Source organism: Barbus barbus (assembly GCF_936440315.1).
Source record: "Barbus barbus genome assembly, chromosome: 28".
In the NCBI taxonomy this organism is placed as follows: domain Eukaryota; kingdom Metazoa; phylum Chordata; class Actinopteri; order Cypriniformes; family Cyprinidae; genus Barbus; species Barbus barbus.
The window spans coordinates 9,430,695-9,441,506 of NC_136756.1; the positions used below are offsets into that span (position 1 = coordinate 9,430,695).

Consider the following 10,812-nt stretch of genomic DNA (forward strand, 5'->3'; position numbering starts at 1 on the left):
CATGGATTTGTAAACACCAATCAGATGCACTGGACGGAGCCGCATGCTCATAGGAGACTCTCTATAGTGAGGAGAGCAATGCTATCTCTACCAAGGCTTAGAACCTCACTCTCAATATGAGAGGGAACTCAGATGCTCAGAAGGGAGCGGCATGCTCATAAGTGACCCTCTAAGGTGAGGGGAGCAATGCCAGCTCGGCCAAAAAAGGAGAGCTCGAGAGGGAGTAGCATGCTCATAGGTGACCCTCTACAGAGAGGGGAGCAATGCTAGCTCTAGCAAGGCAGAGCTCTGGAGAGCGGAGAACTTAACTCTCTGCGTGAGAAGGAACTCAGGCGCTCAGAAGGGAGCGGAATTCTCATAGATGACCCTCTAAGGTGAGGGGAGCAAATGCCAGCTCGACCAACAAGCAGAGCTCAGAAGGGAGCAGCATGCTCATAGGTGACCCTCTAAAGTGAGGGGAGCAATGCTAGCTCGACCAACAAGGAGAGCACATCAGATGCCCAGAAGGGAGCGGCGTGCTCATAGGAGACCCTCTAAGATGAGGGGAGCAATGCCAGCTCGACCAACAAGGAGAGCTCGGAAGGGAGCAGCATGCTCATAGACGACCTTCTATAGTGAAGGGAGCAATGCCAGCTCGACCAACAATGAGAGCTCGGAAGGGAGCAGCATGCTCATAGGCGACCTTCTATAGTGAGGGGAGCAATGCCAATTCGACCAATAAGGAGAGCTTGGAAGGGAGCAGCATGCTCATAGGTGACCCTCTATAGTGAGGGGAGCAATGCCAGGTAGAGCATAGGGTGCAGGAAGGGAGCAGTATGTACAAGGTGGCCCTCTAAGTATGGGGAGCAATACTAGCACTACCATGACAGACTCTGGAGAGCGGAGAACTCAACTCTCAGCCTGAGAGGGAACTCGGACTCTCAGATTCTTACACCCCCTTTTTTTTTTTTTCTTTTTTTTTTTGCAGTCCCCGAGATAGCACATAGATATCCTCAGATCATCTGCACCTTTCTATAAAAAAAGAGGCGTCCCTATGCCAAGAACAGATGTAAAAATACCCGCAGGTCCTAGGCATTGTAGTGCTGGAGACCTGATGACCAAGGAGGCTCTTTCCACAGAAACCTATGACTGGGCCACACGATCCAGGGGTATGAGGCCGGAAACAGGGCTCTCATACTAGCCTGGATCTAGTATCGACGAGTGAGGTCATCACTGCACTGTGTCGAAGGCAAGAGGTGAAACACACACACACAAAGGTCTTCCAGAAACTGCAAAGAATGGCTTAACGATACCAGTGATTTCTTAAAACTGGATCGTACTCACCTATCCATGGTTCCTGCGAATGAGATCAGTCCCGGAGGCGAAGTCCGAAGAGTCGAGTCTGGACCATCAGTAAGGTAGTTTCTATGAAATATAGAACTTAACCAAAACATCATAAGTCCTGTCACAGAGACTGCAATTTTCTTAAAGCGCAGGTTCCTAGGCTCCCACCTAGACTCGGTCAGGTGGAATTGACAGTGGTTGCAGGGGAATTAGAGAGGAGAAGATGAGGGCAGATGTACAGGCCCCCTGAGGGAAGGGAGTAGATGTTTATGAATTACTCTGGTCCGGACGAGAGCGTTGAGGACACCTCGTCTGGATCACCTCCCTCAGGTCTTGCTTGCCTCTCCTTGACCTGCGCCTCCCTCTAGCCCTACCCGCAGGTGGGGGAGGGGCACGAGTCGTGACACTAGCCTTCTGTGCCCATCTCTGATCCCCAGATGGAGATGGGCCAGGACCCCTGCGTTGTTCGGGCTTAGACCTGGACTTTCTTGGGATAAAGGTTCTGAAGGCCGCTGAGCTAAACTTCTCGACCACAGTCTCGACGAAGGTACCGAAAAGCTCGGAAGGCGAGACTGGAGCATCAAGAAGAAAGACCTTCTCTTTCTTCCCAGCATCTGCCAAATTCACCCACAGATGTCTCTCCGTTACCACCATGGCTGCCATAGACCTGCCCATAGCAGTGGCGGCCTGCTTAATGGCAGGGAGAGCCAAATCCGTGGTGCGGCGCAGCTCAGCTACTTCGTCAGGCGACAAGCCCTGACCCTTATCCAGGTCTTTCAGCAGATCAGCCTGGTACGCCTGAAGCACCTCCATCGTGTGCAACGAAGCGACAACCTAACCTGCTGCTGCGTATGTCCTGCCATTTAAGTGAGATGTTTCCTGAAGGGGCTTAGATGGCAAGGAGGGAGCCTTGAGAGAGGACGTCTCACCCTTAGAGAGATAGCTGGCTAGCGTCTCCTCCACAGGGGGCATCCTCTCATAGCCGTTTTCACGCATCCCCTCAATGTTAGCATAACTGGTATGCTGAAACCTATGAATGCGAGAAGAAAACGGCTTCTTCCATTCCTTCTCAATCTCCGCATGGAGATCAGGAAGAAATGGGAGGCTCACTCGAGCTGGGGGGTTATGGCCAGAAAGATAACGCTCATCGAGACGACCCCGTGGTGCCACCATCTTTGCCCCCTTCCACGGCAAGTCAAGCCTTGCCGTGACGCGTTCCATAACCTCTAACAGTTCATCATACGCAGGGCAGGAGGATTGATAGGGCTCAGTCTCATCTTCTTCACGCTCAGACATCTCCTGCTCTTCCTGGGTATCACCCAGCAGAGCACTAGCCGCTGGATCAGATGATGTCAGCGAGATTGCACGAGCGCGAGAAGGAAAGCCCCCTCTCTAACTCATCAGCCAGCTCCTCCTGCGAACCCCACAAGTTAATTCTCTTCTGTGCCTCAGCATCAGTGGGTCTTGAACCGCGGGAAGCAGACGGCTGTCCCTCCTTCCTTGAAAAGAGAGACAGACGAGAGTGGAGCTTTCTCATGGAAAAAAGCTCGCAGTGCACGCAGATTGTCCCCTCGAGGACATCGCGTGCGTGCTCCTCGCCCAAACAAAAGACGCAAAGATCCTGCGTGTCATCAGGTGTCAAATAACGAGGACACGGATGCACACATTTCTTAAACGCCTTGTTAGTGCTCGCCATAGTAGAGTAGAAAAATCGTTCGTACCAGTGGAATGCACGCTTCAAACAAAACAGTCACTGAAGACGAAGAAGTTAATGACGTATTTTCCCAGCGCCCCTTTATACTGTGGTCGCGCCTGTAGTGACGTCATAGGCTGTCCCGGCCAACATGTGGTGTTTTTGTATGTATGCTTCAGACACAGGTCACGCTGACGGCGCTCCCCCATAGCGACCCCTAGAGGACGCAGTTCGAAGTTCCCTCGAAAGGGAACAACAGTTCTGCTGTGGCTTTGATTGGAGCTAGTTTCGTTTGCGAAATTCAGTAAATAGAGTCAATATTGTGTCTAAAATGTAAGTCACTTCATTTTAACTTCGTTTATTGAACTACTATTGTATAAAATCAGTGTACTCGTGTGTAATTGCAATCGTGTTGATATTCGGGGAAACGTCTTGGTCATGTAATGTTGCTTGCTTACCTATATTATCACAATCATTCTTGCGCGAAAATTTTTGTTGGCCAAGTTTCAGTGCTTCCCTAGTTATTTTTGTTATTGACATTTTAATCAAGCTTCTTGTACGGTCGGGCAAGTACAGTTCTCTCTCACTTGACGTCAAAATGGACTCTGAATTGGCAGACTGACCGACGGGTCACAGGTCCAGGTCGATCATACGGAAAAACCGCTAATTCTGGTCACTGGCTGGTTGATCAGTGCATCTCAAAATTTAATGAGTTTATTTGATCAAATAAATACAGCCTTGATGAGCCTAAGAAACTTTTTTTCTATATATTTCATATATACAACTAAGGAATTGTATCTGCAGAACCCAAAACAATCATTGTGTGTATTATATTTGGCGGAATTATTATAAATAGCATATAATTAATTATGAAAAATTATATTAATCGTAAATTATATAATCCTGCTATCATTTCATCAGTCTTTGTTTAGTTTAAGTAGGCTACTGATGCTGGGATACTAGTGAATAACCATTTCCAATTAGTAAGGCTGAGAAATATTAGTTCTATAAATGAGGGTTTCATTTCATTGCACATCGACTGACTTGTGATTCATTCCAGGCAAGCTGAAAGAGTGGTCTCTGATACTTTATGGCACCTCCGTGCATCCGTACTCGTTCCGCAGTGACAAGCCCCGCTCACTGGCAGAGCCTCAGCCTGATGACGAGTACAGTGAGGAGTATGTGGGTAAGTACTCTAATTATATTGTGCATCACTGAGTAATGTGGATATTCCATCACTGTGGAAACTGATCAGTTTCTGTTTTCTCACATAAGGCTCGTGCCACCCTGAGTGTGGTGACAACGGCTGTGAGGGTCCAGGGCCCCAGCAGTGCATCACTTGCCTCCACTACTTCCTCAAGTTCAAGAACAACACCAGGTACACAACTTTTCATAACATCAGTACATCTTAATAGCTACACTTGATTGGTGTGTGTGTGTGCGTTTTTTTTTTTTTTGTAATTTAAACTACTTTTTTATAAACTTTTAACATATAATGCCCATTGTTTTTTTTTCTTGATGCATTAACTTATACAAACAAATATTAAAAATTAATCTCATGTGGTAGAACCAATGTGCACATTTGAAACAAAAATAAGGAAATTAAATGATTTCACATATCCATGCAGTGCCTTTTTGTAGAGGTCAATAGGTGTCTTAAAATATCTGATATTAAATTCCATATTTTGATGACATAACAAGGTTAGTTCAGATTGAATTAGAATTAATTACTAATTAATCTAATAATAATATTTGTAAATTAAATAACATTTGTAAAAAAAATATAAAAAAATGTTGTATGCTTAATATTCTTAACCTGGAACATATATTTAATCAATATTTATTTACATTATAAGATGTGTTAAGACATTTTTAGTCATTAAATATGAACTTTATATTGTATTTTTAAAAAAATATAAACTACTTTTAAAATGTTTGGGGGTGGTACAATTTTTATATTACAATAATACTTTTATTTAGCAAAGATGCATTAAATTCTTTATAAGTGACATTTATAATGTTTATAAGATTTAAAATGTTACAAAAGATTTATTTTTCAAAGAAATGCTTTTTTTTCTTTTTGAATGGTGATATTGAATTGTATCACCGTTTCCACGAAAATATAAAGCAGCACAACTGCTTTCAACATTGATGATCATAAGAAATCAAATCATCTTGATTTCTGAAGGATCATGTGACACTGAAGACTGGAGTAATGATGCTGAAAATTCAGCTTTGCATCACATAAATTACATTTTAAAATATATTATAATAGAAAACAGTTACTTTAAATTGTAATAATATTTTAGAATATACTGTTTTTACTGTTTCCTTTTATTTTTTGATGAAGTAAATGAGAAAATAGAATCTGACTGACCCCAAACTTTGAACAGTAGTGTATGAGAGCAGCATGAAAACAAGTACTTTTCTAAGAGCTTGGTACATTTGTTACTGACCCACATAACTTTGGTGTGAAACTCAAACCAGTATTAAATATCCATGTATTCATTTGTCTGGTATGTAACCTTATAATGAACTGGCTAACATACAGCCAGTCAGTCATTATTGGAAAAAACCTCCCTACAGAGTGACCTCAAAATGAAGCGTGTGTATTGCGTAACATAATTAGAGCTACTAAAGAACTGAGAAAGTTTTTAATGCATTTATAGAAAGGTTGTATTACTGAAAGTACTATTATTTTTTTATTATTGAAAATAATTGGGCTTGGAGTCAAAAGATTAATTAACTCCTATAAAAACACCAAAGCACATGCTGACAACAGCTGTGTGTCTGCGTGCCCCTGCTAACATCTCACATCTATCCAGTCACTCTCTGTGTGTCTGTGTGCACGTGTCATGATTACATTTTATAAATTTTGTGTTCTCCAGCATCCCAAGTTACACAAGCCACGCTCACATCTGGAGCTGATGGCTTTCTCAGACCCTGACTTTTGCCTTTGTTTCCTGGTGAAAGTCTTTCCGCACGGCTGCCAGATGTTGATTTTTCTGGTCTCATGTGGCTCTTCGTGTCTGTGTCTGTCTCTCTCCGTTTCTCTTTCCATCTCCGTTCGTCTGTCTCTCAGGATGTGTGTACCTGAGTGTCCGACTAGCTTTTTCCGGGACGATAAGAAGCGCTGTAAGAAGTGCTCTCCGCTCTGCGAGTCTTGCATGGGCAGCCGCAGCGATCAGTGCTCATCCTGCCGCCCGGGTCTGTACCTCATAGAGGGAGGAAACAACTGCGTCAGCTCCTGTCCTGACGGCTTCTACCTGGACCTGGGCAAGTCACACTTCATCTCGCTCCAGAAAACCCCACATACTGATTGGCTGTTGAATTTGAGACCTCATGTGGCTGTTCTCTCGCAGACTCCGCCACGTGCCAGAAATGCAGCGAGAATTGCAAGAAATGCACGTCTGCGAACATCTGCAAAGAATGCCAGACCGGCCTCAGGTAATTCAGCCCATCCACCTCTTACATGTTTTTTTTGGGCCAGTATGTGAAATACAGTCAGAATCTTGGACTAAACATGCTGATACTTTCCTACGGTCTACGCTGAGCTGTCAAAATAAAGCCACACTGGCTAAACACTGAATTATCACTGGAAACATCCTGTTACACACGGTGGAGCTCTTGGGTTCAGATGTATGTTGAAATACTGTCTCTAGTGAGCGATTTTGCTTGGGCTTTTCCTACTCCTCTGACGTTCGATAAAGAGGTGGAAAAAACAGAGAGAAAAGAAAAACAGGTCATGGCACAAAATCTGGCGTAATGCGCAGCAGCTGTTCTGTGAATGGTTTTGAAATTTTCTCTGAATATACGTAAAGGTTTTTCACCCACTCATTTGGACTTTAATCTTTCGTTGTTGATCTTTTTAGACTTGTTTAGACTATGGAAGGTACGAAGCAGGATGGCAAGGCTAGAGCGCAGATGAGATGCATTTTTCTGCCCGCAGTTTCTCTCTGTTTAAGGTTGCAATTAGAGTCTTTGTAATTATTCATATCATTCTTTGCTGTCTTGGGGAAACTTTATTAGTCTACTGCATGAGTTTAGATGGTAGCCCTTTCCTCCGGGGGAAAAAAAAATAGCACCATTTTATAAAAATTGTGATTAAAATCAGCTGAACACCAACTATTTTGGTATTTCCTCACATATTATAGGTGTTAGTTTAGCAATTTTGAAATGTTGAAACTGGCAATTGAATATGTTCATTTAGTATAATTAATAAAAAACAAAAATGGATAAAATTCTAAGCCACATGGAAATTCCCTAATAAGGGATTTTTAAAAATAATTCAATAAAATGATAACTGAATTTTCTTCAGTGTTTACATTTTGACACCATTTAATTTGCATGATTGTTCCAATCATTTGTGATTTAAAGGTTTTTTATTATTATTATTATTATTTACTCACAAACAGCAGTTTCTTCCCAAAATATAATAAAATATTTTTTGAGCTTGACAAAAATGATAAAAATGCTTTTTATTTTAGAAATGTATTTATCAAACTTTTCAAATGTCCTCATATATCAAGGTTTTCCAAGACCTCAGGAATCTTGGTTCCTGAAATGGCAGTTGTAGACGAAATCACAAATATAAAGCCAGTTTACAGTCTTGATTTTTGTTAAGGTTTTAGCTTATTTTATTGCTTGTTTTGTCTTACTTTAAATCATTTTAAGTAATTTTGTGGCCCTCTTGGAAGTTTGCTGAGGCCCCTAGTGAGTCCCGGGCCCCTGGATGAGAGCCAATGCCTACATATTTAGTTTTTTTAGCTCCACCTGCTGTCATCATTATTATTATTTTGCTCATAGTACTCATTTTCATAAGTTTTTACTTTGTAAATTCACTATTCTGTTCCCCTGATATGCTCTGGCGCCCCCTATGGAGGCTCATCTCACAGTTTTTAAACCGTGACGTGAAGCATAAATGTGTAAGAAATAACTTTGTGTCTTGTGTCTCAGCATTGAACCCCTGTGAGTAATTCCCTCTTCCATTCTGTCTCTCCCACTTTCTTTGCTTCTGTCTGTCTTTCTGCTAGTCTACAGGGGAATAAGTGTCAGCTGAGCTGTGAACCTGGCACCTATTATAATGGGCACCGACGAGCATGTGAAAAGTGCCACTCGACTTGTGCCACCTGTGCAGGTAAACACTTTACCTGTTTTTATGGTACTTTATTTTCCATTTAGGTTTGCAGTAGGCTTTGATTATGATCTTTTGCTTAAAAGCCATTTATAAAATATAACTTCAAGTAGTCTTTTTCTATATTCTTTTGGAGAGAATACTGATTGGCTATTCTTTTTTTTTTTTTGGGGGGTAATGCATATACGCACCTTTTAGTTAGCAATTTGCATCCATAAATGAAAAGAGGATATAATCATCCTGGGCTCAAAAAAGATGCACAGTAATATGTCATTTTGAAGTTCTAGACTTAGCAAGACTGTGAAGTGCCTTCTGAGACTATTACATCAGCACTGTTCTCTCCAGTGTCCAGAAATGGCAGCTAATTACTAAGGCTTTGCAGAACAACCAGTGCTTTGCTTCTGAATATAGTTTATCCAGCACAATTACTGTTGCTAGCTCAGATTCTGCCCCAGATTTTAACCACCGATTTTAAATCTTTATTGTAAAGGAAGCACATTTTTCACAAGAAAAAAAGGTCATGCTTTGGTAATTTAAGTCACAATATGATACAGAAATTCAAAATGATGAGATACTGAGTTATAATTCTGAGATTAAATGTCCAAATTATGAGATAATTATGAAACTTTTAAATTTATATACTGTAAACAAAAAATAAATGTATATACTGTCATTGAGATAAAAAGTCTAAATTAAGATATTTTTGACAGTGACATAATAGTTTATCTCATAACTATAACTTAGGGCCAGATTTACTAAACAGGGCAAATTAGCATTGGATCGCAATTCCATAAAACCACCAATGGGAGGGGAAAATTCTGCGTGTGATTTACTAACAATGCACACATTAGACACAGACACAGCCAGATCTTTTCCATAATGACCAGCGCAATCTACCAAGAGCAGCGCAAATTACCGCCTGCTTTAAGTCATAAATAATGGTGCAAATTCTCCAAGCATTCTCAGAGGAAACCCTTTCAGGAAGAATGTCTCTGTGTGTACATTCCAAAGTGTATTCCAAATTATTTGTGGCCTGGCTTTTTGGGAACATGATGGTGTTCCCTGTGCTCAGGAACTGGCATGGAAGCGTGTAATGAGTGCGCTCCGGGCTATTACTTTGAGGATTGGCGCTGCGTCTCCAGCTGCAGTGTGGGATATTACTTGGCAGAACAAACAACAGACAACGGAGATGTCCAGAAGTCCTGTCAAAAGTCAGTATTTCACTGCTAAACGTGACATCTGAGAAAGCATTTACATTTAAAGCGGTAACAATGCATCACGGCTGTGATTGTGCCTGCAGGTGTGATCCTACCTGCTACGCCTGCGTAGGTCCGGGGGAGAGGAACTGCAGCACCTGTGTGAGCGGCTATAACCTGGAAAACGGCGTGTGTGTCGTCAGCACCATCTGCAAAGATGGTGAGTACTGTAGATTCATCCATGCTAGCTTTTGGTTAGCTCCTTCATTTTGTGTTTTCTTTCCTCCAGTTTCTGATCTGAATCTTTTAAAACCAAATATTTCGTTTTTGCTTGGGGTTGAATCATGGTCTGTTTATTTTGTTTTTCTGATGTTGGAAAGGTGTGTCCAGATTACATTTCATCCCAAAACAACAAGAAAATTATATTTTGCAAATATCTTTTTTTTTCCCATAAGCAAGCACATTTAACCCCAAATTCTTATTCTGTGTTGCATATCAATGTTTTACTTGATTGGTTTACTTAAAGCCCACCAAGGCTGCATTTATTTGATCAAAAATACAGTAACATTAATATTTTAAAACATAATTACAATTTAAAAGAACTGTTTATTATTTGAATATATTTTGAAATGTAAATTTATTCCTGAGATGCAAAGCTCAATTTTCAGCAGCCATTATTCCAGTCTTCGGTGTTATATTATCCTTATTATTATCAATGTTGCAAACTATGGAAGCACATTTAAAATGATAATAATAATTCAGCTTTTTTTTTTCTCGCAATTCAGAGTACTTCTCAATTTATTTATTTTTTTACGTAATTTACATAATTACCAATAACCTTTTTTATTTGATTTTATTTTTTATTTATTTATTTTTTATTTTTAATGTGGCGGTAACAAACTTAAAAAATGGGCTACCTAATATTTTTATGGTAATTGTGATGTTTTTTCAGCATACTTTAATGAATAGAACTTTCAGAAGCATTTATTTGAAATAGAATTTGGGAATAATATAAAAGTCTTTACTGTTGTGTTTGATCAGTTTAATGCATCCTTGATAATTTTTTTTATTAAGTATTAATTTCTTTCAGGAGAATTTTTTTTTTTTTTAAATGTATATATTTTAAAAAGGCAGTGCAAAGAGTACCACCATGGTGTACAAATTCTTTGCAATATAAAATAAATAAAACTATTGTGCAATAAACACAGAAAATATTATGCAAAATATAATTTTTGAAAACTTTCCTTCTGATTTTGAGGTGAAATGTACCCAAATATTTCAGGCCAATTTATTCTCAAAGAAACCTTGTGAATTTGGGGAACCTTGAGTTCAATATGGACTACATTTTTACAGTGGAGGGCAATGTCTGATTTGTCTAGCAAATGAAAACAAAGTTACTCTGTCAACCTGTGACACTGTAAAAATGTTTTTTTTTGATCACTTTCTAAATGTTTGTTCTCCTTTTC

The 10,812-nt window shown here is 40.4% G+C and overlaps 1 protein-coding gene across 2 annotated transcripts in view; it reads left to right on the plus strand.

Annotated features, from left to right (window-relative positions):
* LOC306848767 (proprotein convertase subtilisin/kexin type 5-like) overlaps window positions 1–10,812 on the plus strand; it is a 40,405-nt gene that overhangs the window by 27,270 nt on the left and 2,323 nt on the right. For both annotated transcript variants that reach the window (XM_079383527.1, XM_079383528.1), the window contains exons 14-20: window positions 4,077–4,202; window positions 4,292–4,394; window positions 6,099–6,292; window positions 6,379–6,463; window positions 8,050–8,153; window positions 9,223–9,361; window positions 9,451–9,566. In XM_079383527.1, the coding sequence (XP_079239653.1) occupies window positions 4,077–4,202; window positions 4,292–4,394; window positions 6,099–6,292; window positions 6,379–6,463; window positions 8,050–8,153; window positions 9,223–9,361; window positions 9,451–9,566 (867 nt within the window). The remainder of the gene's footprint in view (window positions 1–4,076; window positions 4,203–4,291; window positions 4,395–6,098; window positions 6,293–6,378; window positions 6,464–8,049; window positions 8,154–9,222; window positions 9,362–9,450; window positions 9,567–10,812) is intronic.